Consider the following 27872-nt stretch of genomic DNA (forward strand, 5'->3'; position numbering starts at 1 on the left):
AGAGACCTATCGTTACCACATGCTTTAGGTCAATAAGGACAGGGCATCTCCTGACACTACTCTCTGCACTGAGCGCTGAGTTTTTGATCTAGTGTTTGTTGTAAGTTAGCTTTTGCCATAGGAAACCAGTAAACTGAATTTTGGTTCTTTAACTGGACTTTAAAAAGAACTATTATCAGAAATGTAATTTATATGGCAAACAAAATCCAGTTGGACCTCACTAGCTATGTAAATGAGACTGGCTATTCCTTCTGTGCATTTATATCTGAGTTGGAGCTGCCATTTTGTCTTGCCTTGGTTTGCGCTAAACTGCCATTTATAAAGTATAAATATAGATATCATGACTGTAGATGCTACTGATCATTACACTATGCTGAATGCGATATTTTGTTCTCTTCTTTTAATTTTCCTTTAACTTTATTTCTGTGTCCACATGCTTGGATTAAATAATTTCATTTATATATAGAGAGAGGCTTTTTTTCTATCCATTCTGTTATTCCAAAATGATTTATATGATGTCTCACTGACAAACTGGTCTTAAGCATTTATACTACCTGCCTTTTACGGACAAAGAATGATTTGTGTTAGCGATTGTTGTGTGCACAGAAGCATACCTAAGGTGCACATCTGTAAATTATTAAAGACATTACTTGAGCATTGCCTCCCACTCGTCTGTAGACTCTTGCCTGTAGCCACACTGTTCCCCCAATTCTCCCACGCCCATTTATGTCACTAGATATCAAAGAAGCCAGTGAAGAAGTGCAAGATGGCCCGCGGCACCTCGCTACTGCTCTACAGCTTTACCTGAAGGAGAAAATCCAAGACATATCTCAGCTCCCACCTGGTTTTCAAGTGCTCGAATACTTCGGCAAAGTAAGTGCCAAGATAAGATTTTTAAGTAATCCATAAATCATGGTTCCTTATAATGTATTTTTTTATCTGAAGTTCAAAGATCCAGACAGAAAGATTCCTGCCAGGGCAAAAAAACAGATTTTCAGATTTTGTTGGTTGCAAGATTCTGCCCACAGCCTCTACTGAATAAAGTGTAATAATAAATAATCACCCACATTAATAATAGTCAGAATTTATGTGCAAATAATTGTGGGATAGTGTGTTCTACATGACTCTCACTTCGGAAAATGTAAATGCCACTAGTGGCAAATTTTCAGTTCTTTAACTGCACGTAGAAGATTTTTAATCCATAAAAAAAAATTCTTTAAATGACTAGTAATACCAACAATTAACATTTTTACTACAATATAACATAATATTTATATGTTTTCTCTACAGCGAAAAAAAATGAGTTTTTCAGCTGTGTGGTGTTCAAAAAAGGTAAACATTATAAGGCTATAAAAGATCCTACAATTAATTTGTTCTGTGCAGTAATGTTTCCAAGGTTACTCTAACTGGCCTATGAAATTAATCATCTCAAACAAAATAGATTTTTATTTATCTACCCCGGATTCATTTCGGATCCCTAAAAAATAGTACTGGAGTGAAATGGTGAATCCGATAGCAGAATATAGTTCTTTATTCACATTTCATTTGATCCATATAATTTCACTAATGCCCCTTGGCACTTATACAATGAAATCCACAGCTTGCCCATGGCCCAGATGAGCATATATTATATCGTATATAATATAAAATTTACTTTAAATTGCTACAAAAAAATGAATCAGGAATTGCATTTTATTGCAATTTATTTATTACAGGTTTATTATTGTTGAATAGAGACTCAAAACGAAATGGAAATAAAGTAGAAGACGTGGATAATTTAAGCAGTGGATTTGCCCCATAGAGAAATGATTATTTGCATATTTTACCAGACAAACATGAGTATATGATTAGCTAGCTGAATGCACATGTTTTCATGGAAAAATAATTGCACCCACCCATCTCCCTTCTTTTGTTTAGTTGTAGTTAGTACTTTTGTTGCCTTCTATTTTTTAGTTCTTAAACATGATGCATCACATGAAGAATTGTAACATCTGCTCTATCATTACACTAATTATCTTAAATGAAAAATGTGTGTGTATATCTAATTCTTATTAAATCGCACAGCATGAAAAGATGCATTCTGCATCAATATATAGCAAAACAACAATATTCATATCTGATGTATTTTTCCATTATTGCTGCAACTACTTTTTAAAAAATTTGCATTGCTTTCTCTGTATAGCACACACACATACAAATATACTGAAATAGCTCATAATGCTATCCTATTCGTCTTAATGATACTCTCCAGGGAGCATAAACTGCGCTCTATTCTGTAGTGGTGAGGGAGTTGACCAGAAATAATCCCACGTTCTCGCTATCTAGACCAGTTTAATCTAGTGGCCATTTGATAAATATTTGGCCTTTATAAAAATACATGTCACACTCCCTCTATCAATGGTATGGAACATCTAAAACCCTTTGTAAAAGGTTTCTAGAAATGGTTAGTAATGATACTTCTTTCTCAATGTTAAGACTTTAGGATGTTAAGTATGCAAACCATAATTGTTTGACATAGGGGGAGACAGCAGTATATAGCATGACATTCAATACATTAACCCCTAACCAATGGCACACCAGCATCATGCGTTAAAAGTATTATTATCAGTTCTTATATTGTACTAATAGTTAATCACCATACTCCATGGCACCTAAGTCAAGGTCCATTGACTTTTGTATAATTGTTCTATTAAAAAAATGAAAGAAAAGATCCTATTGGTTGCTACGAGCAGTCGCAATGATATTAGTATTAATCTTTGTTGATGGCAAAATAATTATATTGGGCTTTTACAGAAAATTGCCAGAAAATGCATAAAAAATAAACTAGGTGACCGTCTTATAAGAATATTTATTACAAAAATATATAGATAACATGTATTAACACTTTCCCTTAACAACATTATACAAGATTTTGGGTGCAAAGATTAAACATCATAAATTTGAATTCGAGGAGTCTTCTGAACAATCTGGTGATCAATTTTATGAATACCAAAGCATGTGGCATTTAGAGAGCCCAGAATGAGAGTAGCACCTATAGAGCATATGGCCTGCATTTAATGTGTCATTATCAGTTTATGTGTTTTATCTCACACTGGCTGTTGGGAATATTGGCAAAATGTTAATTTCATATCTCACCTGAGCAAACAGATATGTCCCATTCATAGTGATTCCAAAGTATGTAGTTCCGTGGAGACCCAAATCTATTAACTGTAAATATATATTTTCCTGGAAATAAACTCTTATCAATGCCTCTAAAACTAAGGTAACACCATATATATATCTTGAAAGCAGAGATCCTGAAAAATACATATCATTGTACAAACATAAATCCTTGCTAAATTTGTGATTTCCTCAAAATTTTCAGATAGCTGTATATAGCATTTTAATGATTTCTAAAAGCCTGAGAGCTGAACTCCATGGCACGTTGAGGAACGATTCATCACACAGCGACGAAACGCATGCAAAGTATCGGACATGCCGAATTTAATGGGAACGATTGAGAAAATGCAGGTACAAACTACATATATCCGACACCACGCGAGTGTCGGTTGTGAACGCTGTATGCTGTGTCATATCATGTGTAGTTTGTACCTGCGATATCAGTCCCATTATATTCAGCATGCCCGACATGTTGCATGCGCTTCGCCGCCATGCAATGAATCATTCCTCAATACAGACTGAGGGTTAAATTTACTAAAGGGCGAAGTGACTAACGCTGGTGAAAATTCGCCAGCGAGATGTCTTTTTGGAACTTTGTCAATTTACTAACGGCCGCAGGTGTAACTTCGCTAGCGAAAGAGACTGACGCTGACGCTCATTCACACTCAATCGCCAGGTGAAGTTGCACTCTGGCGAAGAGACGTAACTGCGCAAATACACTAAGATGCGGATTTTACTGAACGTTAACTCTTGCGCCAGACTTGCCTTCGCCACCTCAGACCAGGCGAAGTGCAATAGAGTACATAGGACGTCCTCAAAATTTAGTTCCCAAAAATTTAGTCCCAAAAAACACTGGCGTCTTTTCCTTTTTTCAGGTTAATAGGCTGCAAAAGAGTGTAAAAATGTTGTGGGGTAACTCGCTTCCCCCCTACATTTCCTAACATATGGCACATAAACTATACACTGGGCTCATGTGTAGGGCATTATAACAACTCTATTTTATTTTATTAAGCTTCCCTGGGCTTGTGTAGTGTAATGTATTTGCTGCAACATATACGTCCATTCAACTTTATCATTTCCTGCCATATGCAAATTAGCTAGCGCAACTTCGCTCTGTGTTTTCAGGTTCTTCTTGTAAAAGGCTTAAAGGAGAAGGAAAGGTTAAAACTAAGTTAGTTTTATCAGAAAGGTCTATATGAAAACACTAGTAAACCCTCAAAGTAATGCTGCTCACAGTCCTCTGTCAAAAAAAATACATTTCTTTTCTTCTATTGTGTACGCATGGCTTCTGTATCAGACTTACTGTTTTCAACTTAAACCTCCAGGGCTTGGGCTTGAGCATGCTCAGTTTGCTCCTCTCTTCTCACCTCCCTCCTCTCCTCTCTGCTATAATCTGAGCTCAGAGCTATGAGCAAGTAGGGAGAAACTCAGACAGGAAGTGATGCCACAGCAAGCTAATATGGCAGCTGTTATCCTAAACAAACAGAGAGTGTCTAGAGCTGTTTACTTGGGTATTGAAAAGCATTCTAAAGTATAAAAATAGTGTTGCACTGTTGTGGCTAATCAGTTGGCAATAAACTGCCCTGGTAGCTTTCCTTCTCCTTTAAACCACAGTATGTCATACATTTTTTGGTATTTCTTAAAGTAATTTAAAGGATAATTAAAAGATTTAACACCAAAAAAGGATGTGGAATTGTAAGGGAATGTAAAGTGTAAAGCAGAATGCCCTTTTATAGTCACTGTATTCACTAATAGTGGTTTTGCCACAGCATGCATTGACAGATTAGGGCTCTAACAAATCGTTTTTATCTGTATTTGATGAACAGTCATATTTACACAGGTGAGGATGATCTATGGCAATGCTTCTTCAGGTTATAACTTGCTCTTTGAAATTTCTAACAATTCACATTTTAAGATTGTTTCAGAATAATCCTTTCCTGTCATATGTAAGATCTGTAGCTGAGGGATTTAAAATAGACTGGGGTCTTTTTTTGAAACAAAAAGGTTTTATTGAATTTTCAAGAAATGTACATTGAACTTACCAATTATATTGTATAGTCGACTAAAACAATAGACTTATAAGAAGGAAGAAAAAGGCGGGGAAAGAAGAGGGAAAAGAGCTAAGAGGGAAAGAGGATAAAAATACAGTGCAAGATTCAGGCTATTAAGACTGAAGATTCAAGAAACTTTTATTTTCCATACAGCTATATTCCCATTACAGCATATTGAAATCACGTCTCAGCTAGGCCCCTCAAAGTGCAAGAATAAAAACAAAAGAAACACAATATAAAAGAAAAGCATAATATAAGCATAAATAAAATACATTCTCAAAATGTAGTGCAACATTTCTAGATTTCCAGAATGTATAAGAATTTTGGCGATTTTGGTTACGTTTCCAAAAATCACCTCAAAGCTTCCATTTTGAATGCTTACCATAGGTTAAGTAGGTGGCATATAGGGGCCCCAAGATGAAGACAACCCTATATAATCTGTCATTTCAGGTACTGCAAAATCAACATATAGGGATGAGACTAAAAAAAAGTGCACTCTCCCCAGAAAGCCATATATTTTTGCAATACACATTTTCCGAATCCACATTTGGTATGCATGTGTTTCTACCTCAAAGTACCAAACTGCAAAGCTTTCCTAAATTTGCCAATTGTGGTAACATTTCCGAAAATCACCTCAAAGCTTCCATGTTGCAGCATCTTATCTCCCACATATCATTAGGTACATATCTACACCCTAAATATGAGCTCCTGGGGTCTGCTAAACAGTTAACAGTAAAGACACTAAATTCTACCTTACTTATTTGATGGTTTACATTTACACAATTTTATAAAAACTGCCGTTTTATGTGGGATAAAACCGACAATTAATTACGGTAACCCTTGAAAACCATACGTTTTTGAAAAGTACACTTTTTGGCAAATCCAGGATGGGTAATTATGTACCAAATATACTAAAGCAGGTGGCTTGTACAGACCCCAAATTAAAATAGGGCATATGAATTTTCCGTTGCCAATTCGACTTCTGTGAACAAAGCCTCTGACTGCATATTATGTGCTGCAAGACCGCCTAACAGTACAAAGACTCCCCAAACACCATATATTTTTGGAAAGTATACATTCTAATGAATCCAAAATGGGTGATTATGTCTTTCTACTCCCAAACTACCAAACTGCAAAGCTATACTAAAAGAAACGTTTTTATGGCATTTCTGAATATCACCTAAAAGTATTGCAATTTGTTGTGTTTATCTCACCCAATTTCTTACATACAATGGTAAACCACCCTAAATATGAATGTCAAGGGTCCACTAAACAGTTTTATATGCAATATGCATAGGTGGAATGTTCGGACCCCAAATGAAAATGTGTAATAATGTCTATATCCCCCAAAATACCAAACTACAAAGCTACGTTAAAAAAAACAATGCAGGAATAAAACTGCAATAAAATCACAACAATCCAATACAATTAGGCAATTTAATAACATAACAAAATAACAGACCAAATAGCATGGCTAATGGTCAGAATACTTGATCCAATTGCTATGCTGTGCAATCAGTTTTAGGGGAAAACAAGAGACAAAATGATAAAACAAAGAACTAAATAAAAAAAGTAAAACAATGCATGTCTGTTTATGTGTGTACAGCTCTAAAAAGTATGTATATGAGTGTGTAAATATGTGCAAGAGTGTGCAAAAGAAAAAAAAACCATGAGAAGCAAAAAAAGCTAACTTTAGTAAAATGTGTAGTGTGTGTGGAGCTGCCTGGTACTGCAACGATCAATGAAGAAGTTGGGCCCTGTGACGATCGTGTTGCAGGATCGACATGAAAGTCCCTTGGCTTGTTGCTTAGGTGTTCTACTCGCTGCACGTTGGCAAAAGTTGATAGTGCAGCGAGGAAGCCCTTTAATGTGAAGCATGTAGGTATTACGTACTTGGCACTTTTTCTGCACATAAATGGATAAATTATTTTTTAGTAGACTTAAAATATGGAGATACAAATTATGAAAAGATACCTTATCTGGATCCTGAGCATTCTGGATAACAGGTACCATGTTTGTACAAAATTGAAACATTAACAGAAAATAACATAGCTCTCAAAATCAAAACAATTCAACATAAAATTAAAAAAATGTAAAAAAATAAAATCTAGTGATGTATTTATTGTCATTGCATTCTTGTATTGTTTTGCCATTGTATTTATGATTGTTTTGGTTTAAGCCTGATATAATAATGCAGTTCATGTCGGGTAAATCATACAGGTGGGTGGTTTAAGTAAGCTTTGATTTAATGTGATAAATGTACACAAGACATATGTTTGACACTACAGTAACACTTTTGTAAACTGTTGGCACAGCCCTCAAGTTCATTTATTAAATTACGTGACAGAATCATTTGGCAAGACTGAAATTATTTAGATTAAGCCTGAACTTCTGTGAACAAGGTGTAGTGTCGTGTATATACTTGCAGTTTCAGCCCATTGCTCTTTGTATGTATATGTTGGTTTGTATTACAGTTAATGAAACACCAGGGACACACCTATCCAAATAATCCCTATTAATATGATGTTTGTTGAAACTGTATTCCTCATAGATATTATATATTATAAGTTATATATATGTAGATAATCCTTAGTTTAGGAGACCCTAACCCTCACATCTAGTAATAGAGAAAACCATTTGTACATATACAATATTTTTGTGGCACATCTTCAACCCCAATGGCAAATGGAGAAATCCATTCAGAGAGAGAATAATAGGTTTCATAAATAAATGTTACTTTCATTAATCTAACCCAAGCAGCCAGGGATTTTTTAGGGAAGGTTCAGTTCATGACCCCCAAGCTTCTGAATCTGATCCTAGCCACTCCAGCTGAGAATTTGAAATCTGGGGTTATTGGTCATGCTCACCTTCATTTATTCAGCCCCCTTAGCCTGCCAGGCTTGAGTCTGGGGTTAGAGCTCAAATGGATAAGTCAGATATGACAACTGAAAAATGGTCCATAAGTTATAAAGCAAAATAATTATCTTCCTTTATGCTGCTCTGTGAGGCAACAGCTTAATCAGCAAAAAAACAAGAAGAATGTGAAGAAGAACTCCAGCAGGTTATCTGCAATTCATTTATTTGGGATAAACACAATTGTTGAAACCCTTCATTAACTGAAAAATGGTTTGAAGGATGGTAGCAAAAAGAGTCATAAAAGTGTACTTAATACTTAAAATAATATACGCATTTATGTTAAAAATGTAAATTTATTCTTTAAATTTACTTGTTAGTGTGCCTTCAGTATTATGTATGAAAGGCAGGCCTGGGTTTGTGGCAGTCATATCTATAATGGGGAGCAGAGGAGCCTACCGGAACAGTGAGATCACGCATGCACGCATGCTTGTGTTGGGGGGAGGGGCTCAAAAATGCAGCCAGCCTATGAGCGTGTATTTTGGAAATCTAAAACTGTTGAAATGTATTTCCATATCAAGATGTATTGCTTTCCTTTGTGATGGGCATATAAAAATATAAATTAGGATGTGGCAAAAACATTTAAAGCTGGTTTATGACTTCAAGAGAAGCAGTTTTTTTTATGTATACAGTATATACCATGAATTCAGTGAAGCTCTCCCTGGTAATTGACTTGTGGTGATTTTGTAACATTACTGAAACTTCATCAAGCATCTGCAATGTCAGATTGACTTATTTTTAATTATTTATTAATAGGCTTTATCATTGGTAAATATAGGATGACTTTGACGTATGTTGGCCAGCTTAAATATATTGCAATATGTGGACAAACAATCCCTGTTTTGTTTAAAGGGTAAGGCATTTTTCAGTAGCAGTATGCACAAAATGTCTCTGTCTTAAATATATTGATAATGAGTTGCGTGCAGAGGACTTTTGTATTTGTCTATATGTATTTTGTGGTCACAGCCTCATTGCACCCCCGCCTAATGGTTTTAAAAATTAGTGGTGAGCACAACTTTCCCTTGTTTGTTATAGTTTATACAGGAGCAGTGACCAGCTCCATGTTGTAGCTCCCACCCTTCCCAGCTATAGTCAGGTGATCCCACTGGTGTCTAATAAAAGGGCAGCCAAGTTTGGGAGTTTTACTTTGAAAGCAGCTAGTAAGTTGCAGGTAAAACTTAGTCCCTTTGTAAAATGTATAATGAAGCAATAGAATTCTCAATGAATCAGATGAAAATTGAGCATAGGACTGGCCAGATATGGGATGACTTTGAGGTAGTTGGCCAGCTTAAATATATTGCAATATATGGACAAACAATCCCTGTTTTGCACAAAATGTCTCTGTCTTAAAGGAATTGTTCAGTGTAAAAATAAAAACTAGGTAAATCGATAGGCTGTGCAAAATAAAAGATGTTTCTAATAAAGTTGGTTAGCCGAGTTAGTTAGCCAAAAATGTAATGTATAAAGGCTGGAGTGATTTGATGTATAACATATCAGTCTGAACACTACTTCCTGCTTTACAGCTCTCTTGGTTTACACGGACTCGTTACCCTGGTCAGAGACTTAAGGGGGGGCCACATGGGTCATATCTATTGCTTTTGAATCTGAGCTGAATGCTGAGGATCAATTGCAAACTCACTGAACAGAAATGTACCATGTGGCCCCCCTTCAAGTCGCTGACTAACTCAGTTATAGAGCTGAAAAGCAGGAAGTTGGATTCTGGCTGTTTTATTAGACATCTGTTCACTCCAGCCTTTATATATTACATTTTTGGCTAACTAACTATATTAGAAACATGTTTTATTTTAGCCTATCTATTTAAATATATTGATAATGGGTTGAGTGCAGAGGACTCTTGTATTTGTCTTTATCACTGGTAACTACAAGACATACCCACCCATGCACAGACATGTCATAATATACCCACACACACAATATTTAATGTGATGGACACATTGATACTGAAACAATTTTCACTTGTTTTTTTATTTTCTATTTTGTGGAGTTTGAACTATTTGCCTATCTATTCTGCCATTCAATCTGGAATTGAAACATCCCTAGCTGTGGGGTCACTGAATATATTTTAAAGGCCAATGTGTTTAGACTTCCTTGCACAGCTTTCTTTTTAACTGATATGTTGATGGCAGTGAAATCCCATTACTGAAAATGCCAGCTTGCTCTGATGCATTTGGAAAATGCAATTAGATAAAATACCAGTCTGCTCCAATCCACCCTGTGTTTTGTGTACAGTGACATGAAAGGCATCATACAATGTTGTCCAGGTCAGAGGTGGAAGAGAAAGGAGAATTCTGTTGGTAAGACATAGGCATGGGTCAGGACTGGAGAAGAATTCAGTGTCAAACAGACATTTTTACATTACATAAAACCAAGAAGGAATTGAGTCTAGTAGGTGTCAAAACTGAGGCTAAAATATATTACAGGTATGGGATCTCTTATCCTGAAACCCATTATCTAGAAAGCTCAGAAATACAGAAAGGCAGTCTCCCACAGACTCCATTTTATCCAAATAATTACATTTTTAAAACATTATATTCTTTGTCTCTGTAATAATAAGAGTTCCTTGTACTTGGTCCAAGCAAAGATATAAGCAATTCTTATTGGAAGCAGAATCAGCCTTTTAGATTTATTTAATGTTTACATGATTCTCTAGTAGACTTAAGGTATGAAGATCCAAATTATGGAACGATCCATTTTCCGGCAACCCCCAGGTCCCAGGCATTCTGGATAACAGGGTTTATACCTGTATGACACAGCAGAATTGAGACCTATAAATATGAATAGAAAGGTCTATGAACTTGATATACAGTATATGCCTGGAATGGAGGAAATACATTTCTTGGCAGTTTTCTGTATCGTTTCTTAGGAGACTTCAAGCAGAACGTTTACAGTGCCCTAAGGAGCGAGCCCATAGAGAGAAAGTTAAACATGTAACCAGTACCCTAATGGCCAAGGTGTGACAAGGAAAGGCAAAGAGAATATAGCCTGGCATTTAGGATAATAACCTTCCTTTTTTTTAACATTGCTAGTTGTAATAATCTAGTAATTAAAATAAAAGTGCCATTGTAAAGTTGCATTTCTTTTTATTTTTATATTTTACTGGGTAGATATTGAACCATTTACTACAGGTAAATTAGAAAAGGCCTTTGGGGATAGAGTTCTTAAAGGGCACCTGTTGGGCAAAAATGTTATCCCCAACCAAAGCTGCAGGCTACTAGAGCACACACTCTGGTTGGGGGTAACAGTATTTTATTTATTTTTTTAAAAATTGCCCCTGCCAGCTCTAGGACACTCTCATCGGGAGTTCCAGGTAAGAGCTTCCATGGTGGGGCACACTGCTCATTATGCGTGTGACGTCAAAAGCGCATTTGTGCTTTGACTGACATTCCTGCTCTCACCGGGAACTCCCTCCCAATGAGAGTGTCATAGCGCTGGGGGGGGGAGGGGACAATTTAAAAAAGAAAAAAACAGTGTTACCCCCAACTGGAGAACAGGCTCTATTAACCTGCAGCTTTGGTTGGGGATAACATTTTTGCCCAAGAAGTGCCCTTTAAGTGGTTATTTAGGGTTGAAAGAAATCTAGAGAAGTTTACCTTAGTTAGGCAAATTTAGTCAATAAAATTATCCTGCTCAGATCTATCCAAGGCAGAGGAGTCACAGTGTTACCATTCTCTGACTGTGAGATGAAGAGGCTTTGCACATCTTGCAATTACCACATCATCTAATCAGTTTATGGGATAGGGCTACACCAACCGGTTATTGGGCACATAAATAGAAACCATTCATAAAATGCCAACATACAGTATTCTGCAGCGCTGTACAATAAATGGGAGTATAAATTGGAGATACAAGTTTGCTTACTCTCCAAAACATACAAGTCAGTTAACCGGCTACTGATGAAATCGACCGTAGTGTGAGTGAATGTGATAGGGATGCACTGGGGCAGATATTGAGGGGCTGGGATGAATTTTAATTAAACTCTGTAATGGGATGCATCACATGTTACTGCTACAGAAGTAAAGAATAATACGGGCAAATGTTTAGACCGGACTGGAAACACAGATCAATAAGCAGTTTGATTTTACTGGTATAAAGCATTAAGCATTATAAAAGCATTTATTGGTTGGTTTAGCTTACCTTCTTGCTACTCATGCATGAAGCATCAGCTTTATGACTCTTGACATTTTAATGCTTTTTTTTAAAGAAAATTCTCAAAATTGCAAATAGAACTTTGATTTGAGTCCTAAGAAAAATATTACATTGACAAATGTGAATTTTATTTATATTCAAATAAAATGTTTGTCTCTTTTATAACATTTCCGCCTTTATGTTTACCTAAAGACAACTATACCTTAATGTTTTGGATTTGTTCTTTTTATTGTTATCTTGAGCATTTTTTGTGAAAACCTTGCCTCAGGCGGCAGGGAGTGGCTAGTTACCGGCAAAAAAGCCACTTTCTGTAACTTTAAAGGGATACTGTCATGGGAAAAAAAAGTTTTTTTCAAAATGAATCAGTTAATAGTGCTGCTCCAGCAGAATTCTGCACTGAGATCCATTTCTCAAAAGAGCAAACAGATTTCTTTATATTCAATTTTGAAATCCGACATGGGGCTAGACATTTTGTCAATTTCCCAGCTGCCCCCAGTCATGTGACTTGTGCCTGCACTTTAGGAGAGAAATGCTTTCTGGCAGGCTGCTGTTTTTCCTTCTCAATGTAACTGAATGTGTCTCAGTGGGACATGGGTTTTTACTATTGAGTGCTGTTCTTAGATCTACCCTTGTGTTAGGGAGCTGCTATCGGGTTACCTTCCCATTGTTCTTTTGTTTGACTGCTGGGGGGAAAAAGGGAGGGGGGTGATATCACTCTAACTTGCAGTACAGCAGTAAAGAGAGATTGAAGTTTATCAGAGCACAAGTCACATGACTTGGGGCAGCTGGGAAATTGACAATATGTCTAGCCCCATGTCAGATTTCAAAATTGAATATAAAAAAATCTGTTTGCTCTTTTGAGAAATGGATTTCAGTGCAGAATTCTGCTGGAGCAGCACTATTAACTGATTCATTTTGAAAACATTTTTTTCCCCATGACAGTATCCCTTTAAGAGCCGAATTTTCCAAGCGGAAATGTAGCTCTACTAGGGGATCGAACACAATAGGTCTCTCTGCATTATCAAAGCTGTCCCTTCTATGACCCACTCACATGTAGCAGCAGAGGGAACCCTAGAAACATCACTGCTTTTTGAGATGGGCCAACCGTTCTTAAGTTGCCACCACATGTCAGGAGGACTTGAAAGAAGTTTTTTTCCCCACTTCCAGCTGCCCTTATATTGTAATCCACTGACAAAAAGCCAAAAGTGTTAATGGCATGACATTAGGGTGCTTGCCTGCCAGAATTGGCTGCAAGTAGAGTTGTCCATAGCAGGGCAGTTCATTATATCTTCTGGTGGCCTTATTAAGAGACACCATAAAACTAAGTCAGCAGAGTTGCTGCCTGTACTAAGCAAAATGTGGCAAGAAAATGTGAGGGCAAGCTGCCTTTTTAAGACAAAATGTTTTCTGATGGCCCCTTGGTGCACACAGATTATAGTAGTCACTATTGTTGCCTAAAAAGTCAGTAAATTGCATTAATCATCATCATACATGAATGAACATCCAAAGAATGAAGACATTCTGCATAAATATAGTTGAGCTGTGATTGTTTGTTATGATTTATATGGTTAAAAAAGGTCTTTTCAAAAAGCAAGCCATGAAGAAATAAATTAAAGGCACCTCATTGAAAGCTCACTCTCTGTGCTTTTCAGGTGACTCTGAAATGTGGAAATACATTTAAGATTGATTACCCTGTCAGACTGATATTTTTCATCTTTATTGTACTGTTATTTGCTTGCTCTTTGCTAGATTTGGCAACTAGATTGCTATGTACCTTGCAGATAATCTGCCAGCTGATACTGATTTACTAAGGCAGTGATGCTTTTTCAAAGTACACTAATGAATAGTTAATTGCATAAAGTCAAAGTTTTAAGATATTGAAGAGAAACGTATGGTCTTGAAATAGTTTTTTATTAAATATATTGTAAACACATTTTCCTTCAATGAGTAACATTTAGATACTACAATTTTATTTTAACCTTTCATTTTCTTGTTACTTTTTAATGCATAAACTCAGTAGAGCAAAGGACATGCTCTCTCCAACAACAGTCATTGGCTTGCACAGCTTAGATGTGGTGTTTAAACAGTTGATGCATAGTGTTCAGCACTCACTCTAGGAGGATGGTAATGGTAAGGGTGCCTTTCAATCATTTGAAGCTTTGTGCTATGAAAAAGGTTTAGCTTTTGTTCACATGAGCCGTTTCCCATATATTTACCTTTGTCACAAACTCCACCATTTATCATAACACCTACTTTGTCTTTCCTAACATTGGGAACATGATGCCATTGATTTATCGACAGCAACCATAATAATACTGTGTGATTTTTATGGTGTAGTTTGTATTGGTAAATTACATTGTTTACACTGCAAATGATCTACCACATAAAATGTTATTCCTGAACCAACAAGGATATGTAATATTGGTGTGTAGGCAGCCATGTCAGGTCATTTTGCCTGATCCTGTGCTTTCGATGTAACTGAAGTTGCTGTTTCTGTTTGTTGTCCTTTACATCTGTGTACATATTAACCACCTTTGGTGCTTAGATGTGCTTTTTTTTATTGCTATTACTTGTGTGTTGGATTAATTTTTGATGTGCATCTCTACTGGGAGAGCTTTATATTTAGAGTGATATTTATACTGATATCCAATTCATAGTTAAGGATGGCCATAATTTTCAATTTATATAAAGAAAAGCTAGGGAAGGCCCGCAGGATTGGTGACATTTTTGTTACACCTACTTTTTATAGCAGAATCATGGTGTGGTCTTCTGCAGTTTATGCCTGAGTGTTCTGTTTATTTCTTGGTGTAACAAATAAACCCTAGTAGCCTGCCAATTATTTTGATTTGGTCAAAACAGAGCAGAAATAAGACAAACACAGCCACATTGCTCATACAGGACACAGTACCACCATTCGGTTTGGTATTCAGCTTAATCTTTCTAGAAGGATTTAGAGGTTCGGCTGAATACAAAATAGTGGATTCAGTGCATCCCTAATAAAACTATGTGGGGTTCCAGATCACAGAAAAATGTTAGGGCCATATTTATATATAAGCACCCAGGGGTCTGTCTAGGGTCGGCAGCTTTTGGTGGAGGCCCTTTAGTGCCTATATATTTGAATACACATTTCAAAGAAAAATTAAAATCTACACCAGCAACCGCAGGAGACTTTCTGCTTAAATCCAGCTATTTATTACTACTTGCAGACAGGAGTTTAGCTTGTGTTCAATTTATCAGGGAAAGTAGACAACAGGGCAGAAGTATGTTCATAGTATGCTGATGGCATGCTGCAAATCACTTATTTATATTAGATCACTATACACATTACATATATCAATACATACATTGTTGTCTCTGTTGTAAACAGACGGTAAACCGGCTGGCACTACGTGCCTTGGCACACATCACCCCACCTACAGTCTAACCAGACACAGCGATCCACAATGCTGGCAATTACACTGGTTTGCATGAGAGCACTATAAGCAGAACAACATCCTTAATTCTCACTGGTACAAGCATTCTTATACAGTCTTAATCACACACTTTCACAAACACAGGCAGACACACTGGTGTATATGATCAATTTAAATAATGTTAATTACAATTTCTGGAATAACCAAATTATAGTTTAAATTTCAGAACAGAGGGAAAAAAGAAAAAGTGTACCAAAAAAAACTGCATTGGCATTCAGATGGCCTTGGATAAGCTTCCATTCACTGCTCACTATCAGCCCCCCTCCCCACAGAGTCTATTACAAGAAAATTACCCTGTTTGTAATGCAGAGTAGTGCAGTAGAGTTCACAAAAGCCATCTGCTGTATCTCCGGGTTTCCTCTGTTTTCTTCATGAAACCACATGCGCCGTAGAAGATTTTTGCTGATTGCATGTGCGCCAGCAAGCTCCACGTTGCCAAAATGATCTGAAGAAAACCCGAACATACAGAAGATGGCACCTGTGACCTCTGCTGCACTTCTCTGTATCTATAGGTTATCTGTTTTTTTTCCCTTGTAATAAACTCTTGAGGAAAGAACAGGTAGTGGAGGCCAATGGAGGGCAGTGGATGGGGGCTTTTATCTAGGAGGGAATATGTGGTGTTTATAAAAATGGCCTGTAGAAGTCACTGTGCTCAGACTTATACTGTGCATACTTCCGGTCAGCTTAAAAGTGAAAGTTACTGTTGTGTAATGCCTGCATGACTCTGCTAATAAAGCACTGTTATACTCTAGTTTCCTTTAATGTTCATGCAGCTAGTAAGTTGCAGTTTATATAGAAACTATTCATAGGTAAAAAAAAAAAAATACAATATATATATATATATATATATATATATATATATATATATATATATATATATATATATATATATATATATTTTTTTTAAATGTCATCTGTTATGCATGGATTATGGCTGTCAGCAGTAGGTTAACCTTTTAAATGCCACAGATCGTAGAATCTACGTTCTGTGGCAAAGGTACTTGAAATGCCACAGAACGTAGATTCTACGTTCTGCAGCACTTCCTGGTTCTCGAGCGGAGGAGCGGCTGTTAGAGCCGCTCGCTCCGTTCCTCCTCGATCCCCTGCCCCTAGGCAACGAGCAGAGCAGGGGATCGAGTGGCCCCTAGGGCGCGATCGCCCAGGGGCCCAAAAGCAGCAGCAGGCACGTGTTACTTACGTGTCCTGCTGCTGCAGCCTACACTGCGCCGTCGATCTCCGCCCCCACAGCACAGAGACAGGAACCACGTCGCAGATCTCTTCCAGGGGCTCTTCCTGATCATCTGCAACAGTCTCCAGCGACTTTTTCAGGTTAGTGCAAAAATTACACACAAACACACCAACACACACTTATTACAGTAATACACACTTAGATTCACACTTACAAATACATTTTTGGGGATTGGGGGGGTCACTTACACTCACTGCACTTACACACACGTGCACACGCACACATAACATGTAATTTACCATTTGTACACACGCACACGCACATACATGGCATTGTGGCTTTTTTTTTCTTATCGCATCGTCTTTTTTTGGCTGAAAAAAATGTTTTATTGCCATTACGAATAGCGTATTCGCTAACCGTACTGTGCAATACCTTTTGTATGTTATTTCGGTGATTATATTGCAATTTTGGGTATTTTGGTGCATTTTTAGCCATTTTATTGAATTTTTAGCCATTTTATTGCATTTTCAGCTCTGCATATGTTGTGTTCACTTGTTTCTAGCCGTATAACCTGTTTGGCCCAGCTAAAATATTCAAACTGTGATTCTGACGGCCGATAACACTAGTCTGGAAAAAAAACATTGATTTTTGTGGTTTTATTGGATTTTTTTGCATTTCACTCTTTACTGCCTTATTTTGCCTTGTAAATTTTATCTACTATATATCCATTTGGGGGTCTCTGTGCGCCACATAGTTTGGTATATCTATGCATATTTGGCATCAAAGTGTTCAGTAGACACCTGGCGTTCATATTTAGGATGTTTTATGCTGATACGTTACGAAATGTGGGGCATATAATGGGGTAAAATTGAAGCTTTCTGACAATTTTCAGAAATTTGATAAAAACCGTTATGTTCAGCATTGCTTTGCAGTTTGGCAGTTTGCAGTAGAAACACTTATTTACCCATATTGGATTCGTCAGAATGTGTACTTTCTGAAAATATATGGTTTTCTGGGGTCTCTGTACTGTTAGGGGGGTCTAATGTCACATAATACACACACCAGGTGCTTATATTGCAGCAGCCAGTGCGTCAGCTGTGAAAATGTATATACACTATTGTCATTTGGTGGTCTCTGTGCGCCACATAGTTTGGTATATCTATGCATATTGGGCATCAAAGTGTTCAGTAGACCCCTGGCGTTCATATTTAGGATGTTTTATGCTGATACGTTACGAAATGTGGGGCATATAATGGGGTAAAATTCAATCTTTCTGAAAATTTTCAAAAATTTGATAAAAACCGTTATGTTCAGCATTGCTTTGCAGTTTGGCAGTTTGCAGTAGAAACACATATTTACCCATATTGGATTCGTTAGAATGTGTACTTTGTGAAAATATATGGTTTTCTGGGGTCTCTGTACTGTACTGGGGCATAGAATGAGGTCCTTGTAAGAGGTACTGCTCAGTAGAGGAGTTTAAAGCTACAGACACGGGAAGGGAGCCTGGGAGAGGGATCACTGACTTTATTGCTAAAAATATTTTGTGCTGCGCAGGTACTAGCCACAATCTGATACAATCTGGACCTTTTGAGGGGGGAGGGGGGTTTGGGGAGTTCTAGTTCAACAAGTGCTTTGTTTTTCAGTTTAACTGTTTATTGCTAAGAATGTTTCGTGCTGCGCAGGTACCAGCTACAATCTGGACTGTTGAGGGGGGGGGGGACTTGATGAGTTCTAGTTCAGTGAGTGCTTTCTTCATTTTTGCAGTTTTAACCCTGACTGTATGTGTGGATGAGTACAAAACATAGTGGGGCAAATTCACTAAGCTTCGTAGTTGCGCCAGCGTCCACTTCGCCACACTTTGCCAGGCGTATTTTCGCCAACGCGCTACGCAAATTCACTAAAATCCGAAGTTGCGCTCAGGGGTAGCGTAAGGTTGCGAAGTTGTGCTAGCGTTAATTCGCCAAGCAAAGTGAAGTTATGCTAGCGATGGTTAATTTGCATACAAAGTTACAATGGAGGAATATGTAGCAGAACTACACAAGCCTGGGAAATCTTCAAAACAGCAAATAAAATGTTTATTTTGCCCTACACATGTGCCCACTGTATAGTTAAGGTGCCATGAGTTAGGAAATTTGGGGGGGAAGGAGGGGAGCCCCAAAAAATTTTCAATCTTTTTCAGTCTATCACCCATAAAAAAGAAAAACGCCAGCGTTTTTTGGGACTTAGAAAAATGTTTAACTTTTTTTGAAGCAATCCCTATCTACTCTGCTAAGTCTGGCATAAAAGGTAGCGTTCAGAAAAATGCGCGCGTCAGTGAATTTGCGTAGTTACGTCCGTTGTGCAAATTCGCCAGGCGTAAGGGTGCGAAGTAACACTAGCGAATTTACGCCAGCGTTCGTTAGTGAAATGGCTAATTAACGAAAATGCACTACGCTAGCGTATTCACACTATTATTAGGCGCTTCGGTGTTTTGTGAATTTGCCCCTCTGTCTTTACATGTGGGCTGCTTTGATTATTTTGCCCGGGCTGCTTTTTACTCCCAGTCCGGGTATGTATGTATGTATGTATGTATGTATGTATGTATGTATGTATGTATGTATGTATGTATGTATATTTATATTTATGAGTATATTGCATAATTCAGTTGAGTGTTCAATGTATTTTCATTGTCGCACAAGGAAAACATAAGGGATTCTCAGAATCTGCACAACACAGTAAGGACTCGGGGAGGCTGCTTCATATATCAGCTGTGACCAGTCTACACCAATTTGACTGTAATGGCATATATAGTAATTTGATTCTGTTCTGGTTGAATGCTGCTGTCTGGTGACATTTCATGACACTGTGATTCTCTTGGAGTGAATCTTATATTCTTGGGTCATAAAAAGTCAATTTTGCACTAATTAATTTTTTTTATCGCTTTGAACTGACTTGTGGTCTGACAAAGAGATTGCGACACAGCTTTTCTCTTTTCATGGCTGATGTACCAATGTGTATTACTGGGGGATTATGTTTATGGATATACATACATACATACATATACATACAGGTACAGGATCCGTTATCTGGAAACCTGTTATCCAGAAAGTTCAGAATTACGGAAAGGCCATCTCCCTTTGACTCCATTTTACCCAAATAATCCAAATTTTTAAATATGATTTCCTTTTTCTCTGTAACAATAAAACCTTACCATATACTTGATCTCAACCAAGACATAATTAATCCTTATTGAAAGCAGAACCAACCCTTTGCACTTATTTAATGTTTTCACAATTTTCTAGTAGATTTAAGGTATGAAGATTCAAATTATGGAAAGACCCGTTATCTGGAAAGCCCCAGGTCCTGAGCATTATGGATAGCAGGTCCCATACCTGTAATATATATATATATATATATATATATATATATATATATATATATATATATATATATATATATATATATATTTTTTTTTATTTATTTTGTGATGTTTGGGGGATCACAGCGGGGTTTTTTCACCAAACATGCAGGCCACTCCTCGTTAAGGGAAACATTTACTTTATTTTCTTCAGTTCAAATAAATCTCTCACAGACAAGCAGTGGCATAAAAATCAAAACAGCTTCAGTTCAGCAACAAAATAAGTCCCAACAAAAGAGCCATGTACTTGCCATGAAAACTTGCAGTGTCCAGTCTGCCGGGAGTGAACTCCCTAGTCTTTTAGAAAGGAACTTTCTCCAACTCCACAGTGAGTAGCCACACATGAAAACCAAACTTTTCAGTTTAACACAGCAGTGAGTTTCCACCCCTTTCACCTGCTGTTCACCTCCATTAAACACCTCTTGGATGTCCAGCCCACCTCTGGCTGGTTAACCCCATGGTGTCTTTTAAAGAGGTAATTTTAAAACCTAAAGAATGGGGATATATACCGGTCATCTACAATATATCCCCCCCAGCTTCTACAATATATATACATATATACATACATACATATAAATATATATATATATATATATATATATATATATAGATATATATATATATATATAGATATATAGATATATATATAGATATATTTAAAACAGGCACTCACGTTACAAAAAAAAGTGCCTGGGTGCAGTCCTAAAATATAGCATAATCGAACAACAATGTCTGCACTCTCAGGTCTTAAAAAGTGAAAAGGTTATTTATTGAAAAGAACTGACGTTTCGGCTAGCACTCTAGCCTAAAATAAATATATATATATAAATATACATATCAAGATAATGTAAAATCAGGAAAATCCACTATATATTGGTGTATTGGTGGGACCACAAAAAACACTGTAAAATGAGGACAACTTTAAAATTGGGGGATGTAGAATTGAGGTTTCATTGTATTATCAAATCTTGTGGTTTATCCTATGAAAGCTTAAAGGGCATCTTACGGGAAAAAAATAAAATCCCATTTTTACTTTCTTTAATGAAAAGGAAACCTATCTCCAATATTCTTTAATTAAAAAATTTGTACCGTTTTTATAATAAAACCTGACTGTATGCAGTGAAATTCTCCCTTCATTTACTGCTGTGCATAGGAATTGTCAGATGGTCCCTAAAAAAACCTGAAAACATTGTGAAATTGCCCGAAACCCCCGACACAACCAAAAATCAATGGGACTGTTCCCATTGACTTTTATGCAACCTCGACAGGTTTGAGGTGCCGTGTTTTTGCAACTTTGAAAGCATAAATTATTTGTTTGATTAGGCTCGCGGTGCAGTAAATTCAGGTTTACATTTAGTATACAAAATACAGCATTTCTAAACTTATTTTTATTTTAGACTTTACATGCCCTTTAATTGGCTTAATCTGCTTTGACATTATGGGGCACATTTACTATGGGTCGAATATCGAAGTCGAAGGATTTACCGCAAAAAATCTGATTAAATCGACCGATTCAAAGGATTTTAATCCATCGATCGAACGATTTTCCTTCGATCAGAAATTGCTAGGAAAGCCTATGGGGACCTTCCCCATAGGCTAACATTGGTGCTCGGTAGGCTTTAGGTGACAGTACTTTGACTATCAAATTGTCGAATAGTCGAATGATTTTTAATTCGATTCGAAGTCGAAGTCGTAGTCGAAGGTCGAAGTAGCCAATTCGATGGTTGAAGTAGCCAAACAAATACTTTGAAATTCTAAGTATTTTTCATTCTAATCCTTCACTCGAGCTAAGTAAATGTGCCCCTATATTTATCTCATAAATGTAATGGTTATCAAGACCTCAGCCTCGTGTACTGTATTTTTAAAACCAATTTGATGAGTGTTACTGTTCTGTTCAATACATAGGCATGTGCATGACTACTGACTAGGCTCGACTGGGGTGCAAAATTAATCTGGCTGAGAAAAGCTTTATTTTCTAAATGCAGCAAAAATTGCATGCCTTTGTACCCACTCAATATACAATGTATATTTGCTTGTGCTGGGACTGTGCAGCACACTGCCAAGGAAACAAAAGGTTAAAGTGGTCTGAATTAGAAGAACCTGTCTTAGCTTAATGGTTAGTTTGATTTGGATTTTATAGCGAATTCCTGCTATTTCTATTGTCTATGATATGTGGCAGGTATTGCTGCTGAGCATTTATTAAAGGAAAACTATACCCCCCAAACAATGTAGGTCTCTATTAAAAGATACTGAGTAAAACAGCTCATGTGTAAAACCCTGCTTCATGTAAATGAACCATTATCATAATAATATACTTTTTTAGTAGTATGTGCCATTGGGTAATCATAAATAGAAAATTGCCATTTTAAAAAATAAGGGCCGCCCCCTGAGATCGTAAGATTCACTGTGCACACATACAAACCACATGTAAGGTCACATGAGCCAATTAACAGAGTTCTGCCTTTTGCTTCCTCACTTCTTCCTGTTACAGTTAGAGTTGTAGTATTTCTGGTCAGGTGATCTCTGAAGCAGCACAGATAGAGTCACGAAATGGTGGTTCAAGGCAAGAGATGTAAAAGGGCAATATTTATGTAAATATATATTCCAGTTTGGTAAGATTCTTTAATATGTCATTCAATTTGATATAAACTATCTGTTGCTTAAGTGTTCATTTTGGGGGTATAGTTTTCCTTTAAGCATTAATAAGTTACTAGTAACTAGCAGGACATGAGGGCTTATGTTTGCATGCAGGAATCTTGGGCTTTAATCATTGTGCTTTAGGGCATTAACAGATATGTTTCCATGTGGTGGCTTTTTGATGTGTTCTACTGCATGGATGCTCTAATGAAGGCCATTATTTTCTATGCAGGTTGTGCTTTGGACTGCAGAGGTCAGTTTAAAGGGGTGGTTCATATGTAAGTTAACTTTTAGTATGTTATAGAATGGCTAATTGTAATTGTAACATTTCAATTGACCTTCATTTTTTCTTTATTATAGTGTTTGAATGATTGGCATTCTTCTTCTGACTGGTCATTGACCCCATATAAAACCAAAAGCATAGTTATTGCTACTTTTTATTACTCATCTCTCCTATTCATATTCCAGTCTCTTATTCATATCAATGCATGGTTGCTAGGGTAATTTAAACCCTAGCAGCTGGATTGCGGAAATTGCAAACTAGAGAGAAAAATAAAAAGTTAAATAACTCAAAAATCACAAATATTAAAAATATGAAAACCAATTTCAAATCGTCTTAAAATATTGTCCCGTAATAATTCTCTACATCATTTAAAGATAAAGAACCCCTTTAAGATCCAACTACAGTACTTTTTTGTTTTCCATGGTACTACAAATTAACTCTGATACTAAAGCTGGCCACAGAAGCAAAGAGCCGATCGTACGAATCATCGTACGATCGGACTTTCCCATCTCCCCACCTGCCACTAACTATTCGAGCAAATAAAGTAGTAAAAGAACAGATCAGCTGATGTTCTGCCCCTGACAGCAATCGTACGAAAGTTATGTCCGACCAAAGCTGGCGACAGTCTCCCTCTGAAAATTGTACGATCGGCAATACATGCAGAGATATTACCCGCAGCTGACAGAAATCTTTTAACCTGTCCGATCGACCAAATGACTGATCTCCGCCGGACGAAAAATGTCGGGACTCTCCACACACGGTCCGAAAATTGTACGTATTCCTCGATTCGTATAATCAGATTTTTGCATCTATGACCCCAGATTTATCAAGGGTCAAATTTCGAGTTTATGGGAGTTTCTAAAAACTCCCATCATCTCCTATAAACGCAAAATTAGAAAAAAAAAACAACCAATAGAAATTTATTTTAAAAAAATTTAAAAAAAAAACGGGTGAATAGGATCGAGCTGCAAATTTGAATCAAATTCGATTCAAGGTTTTTCACCCAAAAAAAACATTTTTTTTCCCAAAAGTCCACCAAATAACTCCAAATTTATTGTAGGAGGTCCCCCCATAGGCTAAAACACCATTCGGCAGGTTTTAGATGGCGGATAGTTGAATTTGAGTTCTTAAAGGGACAGTACATGATAAATTTCAAAATTCGAATTTTTTTTAAAAATTTTAATTGAATTTGGACTATTCGCCAGTCAAATTACACTAAAATAAACTTGAAATATGAATTTAACAATTTGAATTTTCAATTCGACCCTTGATAAATTTGCACATTTACTAAGGTTCAAATTGTAAATTCAAAATTAGAATTGTCTCATTTTTTGGGGGGTCAAAACTCACAAATTCAAACTTTAAATCACCAATTCAAATTTAAATTTGAATGTGAGATTTATCTCAACTCAACCCTGGAAACAGTTCTGATTCCATTATTCTCCACCTAAAACCTGCTGAGTTCATGTAGAAGTCAATGGCAGAGGTCCATTAAACCATATGAAGACGTTTATTGTAGCAATAAGCCAGATTTTGCAAAGTTTCTTTGCAAAAATTATGCCCCATAGACTCCAATGGGAGAAAAAAAAAGTTATGGGTCAAAAAAAAATGTTGCGTGACAAAAACAACTGACGCACAAAAGTCGAGGGTTTTTTTTAGGAGGAAAACTCGAGTTTTCAAGTATGAGATTCGAGTTTTTGGTCGGGACTGTTTGATCAAATTTTACACAATTGAATTTATTTGAGTTTTAAAAAATTCACATTACTCTAAAATTCAACCTTTGATAAATAACCCCCTAAATGTTTATGTTCCATTTTGAAAAATTTTTGTTAGACTGTCAGTATCTCTTTAAAATTTGTAATCATACTGTATATGCTTCTTAACACTCTCGTAATAAAAACACGTTAATACTTTCTACTGTGCGTTTCCAAGGCAGATTAGGTTCTTAACCGCCAAGGTGTTGATTGAATATGTTAACTTGCACAAACCATGTTTTCCTGCCTATTCTTTTCCTGATGAGTGAATGTCAGCAAGTGGCTAAGGCCCCTGTTTTTAATTATGAATAGATGTTTGATTAACTTGCCGAACTCTAATGTGAAAAAGTTTTTCTAATCATTTTCTTCTTTGGTAAACTCTACAGGAATGTGCATTGTCACAGACTTTACAGGGAATTGTTTTAGAATTGCAAACCTCTGCCAAATATAAATGTAACATAATGATTTAAATAAATATACTGATAAATATCAAAAACATATTAATTAGTTTGCTGGTTTTGCAAGTTAAGGACGGATTACAGGAAGGTCATCAGGAAGGGCACGCAAAGATTTGTCTCAGCTGCCGAATGCTGCAGAAGTTTCGCTAGTGTTAACTTGTAGTGATCTTTTGCTAGCGTTCAGTTCTGCCCAGCGAAACTTCGATCGTACTCTTACACTTATGGTCAATTTGAATCGGGCGGGTACATATAGGTCATATAGACTTCTTTATTAGAGATGTTCCTTAAAATGCTTGAAGTGGCCACTTATTATTACACATGTCCAAGGAAGCAAAAAAAAAAAAAAAAAAGTTTAAAGAGATCCTCTAATGCCCTAGACATGAGCCCACCCTAAAACAATTTGTGGCATGCCTCTCAAATTGTTTAAAATCATTAATAGTTAGCACTTTTGAAGGCAATCCCGCTTTTTTGCAACTTTTATGAGTTTCCAGCATACAGGATATGATGTCACTTACATAAGATTGAGGAGGATGAAGCTTCATCTCACCAGCTGGTCTAAGGTGGCAAAGGAAACTCTGGCGAAAGAGGTAATGTTCTGTAAGATTGAAACTAGTGAATTTCTGGAATAACGACCGCTTGCCTGAGTGAATATACACCTGCAATAGGGCTCAAATTATACTAGCAATGGTCTCTTTCACTAGCGAATTGTCCGTTCCATTTGTTATTAAATCGGTGATGTCGGTGAATGAGATTTCTGGCATATTGTCACTAGCGACGGCCACTTCGCCCTTTAGTAAACCTCCCCCATAGACTCCATTTTAATGAAATAATTACAAATTTGAGAACATATTTCCTTTTTCTCTGTAATAATAAAACAGTACCTTGTGCTTGATCCTAATTTAGGCATAATTAATCCTGATTGTAGGGAAAACAATGCTATTTGGTTTATTTGATGTACAAATAATTTTTAGCAGACTTAAGGTATGGAGATCCAAATCGCTAATATGGAAAACCCCAGGTCCCGAGCATTCTGGATAACAGGTCTAAAACCTGTACTGTATTATATTACAGTGTTGTTTGTAAAATATATATAATGAATAAAGTACCCCCTACTATAAAATATAAGGATATATGAGTCACCGGGTAGTTCCAGGATCATATAAAAACACAAGGCCGAGCACTTTTATACGGTTATGGAACTCAGAGGTGACATAATGTCTTTATATTTTTCAGGGGGAGTTACTTTATTTATTATAATACAGAAGTTTCATTAAGTCATGTAATAGAATTTACACCACTCAGCACCGATTATAACTAGTGCTGAGCAAAATATTTTGCTAGGTTTTGACATGAAAAAGACGCCCATAGACTCCAATGGGTAAAAAATAATTGTTGCTTGTCAAAGAAAAAAAATTGGCGCCCACAGACTTCAACGCTTATGACAAATTTTGTGTTGTTTTGTGATTTTTTGATGAAACTAAAGTCAGATTTGCCCCTCGATAATTTTAACAAATTACATGAAATGCAGAAAACTTTTATGTTGGCAGTTGGTGGCAGTGACTGGCCAGTAGATGTCACTGTTCTATTTTATAAAAGGGGAAGGTCCCATGTACTCAGTCTCTTTGGGCTGCATACTTGCTGCAGAAAGTACAATGGTGCTCCCTAGTACCTGGAACAAAGGAAGGTTCCAGAATAGGTGAAGTTCAAGGTCAGTTCTGTTATAGTCACTGTAGGAGTGAAAGACCGGCTCAGGAGTTATTTAGTGAGAAGCCAGAGGCTCCAACGAGGAGACCAGGAGGGATAGTGGTGACACGGCTACCAGTCTCTATCCCTGAGCTACCGGTTTGGCTCAGGGATAGAGAGAACCTTGTAGTGTGGGACCCCTGTGAGATTTGCCTTCCGTGGGGATTGTGCACCAAAGGCAGGCAATGTCATCCTTAAGGTTGTGAGTATGCACTGGATTTGTTCGAAGCACTTACTGTTCATTTGTGTGACTATAAACAGCACCCACCTAAGAGAGACTGTGAAAAGATACTGTACATATGTTTGTTATTTAAAATTACATTGTTCTACAAAAAAACCTTTCAACCATATCCCTGTGTGTCTTTTTTGAACGTAAATGAACTATGTATCTGTAAAGGTAAAATGCATTGATTGTTTGACTTGTGTCTGTATGGCTATTTGTAATGTCGACATGAGCAGGTTTGGTAAATAGAGGAAATCTGTCTGAATCTGAGATTGGTTTAGATTGCAGTACAAGGGTTAAACATTACACAGGTTGCTCTTACAGATTATGTTCACATCTGCTTAATCGAACAAAATTTGGGCGCTGTTGTATAAACAACTGGCTAGCTGACAGCTGGCTTTACTAAAAGTAAATAGATTTATGGA

At 36.8% G+C, this 27872-nt stretch overlaps 1 protein-coding gene across 1 annotated transcript in view; it reads left to right on the plus strand.

Moving 5' to 3' along the window:
- Positions 1 to 586: 586 nt before the first annotated feature.
- The window catches only part of LOC108717409 (histone-lysine N-methyltransferase SMYD3-like), a 231136-nt gene continuing 203850 nt past the window's right edge, over positions 587 to 27872 (plus strand). Inside the window, exon 1 of the mRNA XM_041564450.1 lies at positions 587 to 873. Coding sequence (XP_041420384.1) covers positions 727 to 873 — 147 coding nt within the window. The 5' untranslated portion in view covers positions 587 to 726. The remainder of the gene's footprint in view (positions 874 to 27872) is intronic.

The sequence above is a fragment of the Xenopus laevis genome, chromosome 5S (genome assembly GCF_017654675.1).
Source record: "Xenopus laevis strain J_2021 chromosome 5S, Xenopus_laevis_v10.1, whole genome shotgun sequence".
NCBI lineage: Eukaryota > Metazoa > Chordata > Amphibia > Anura > Pipidae > Xenopus > Xenopus laevis.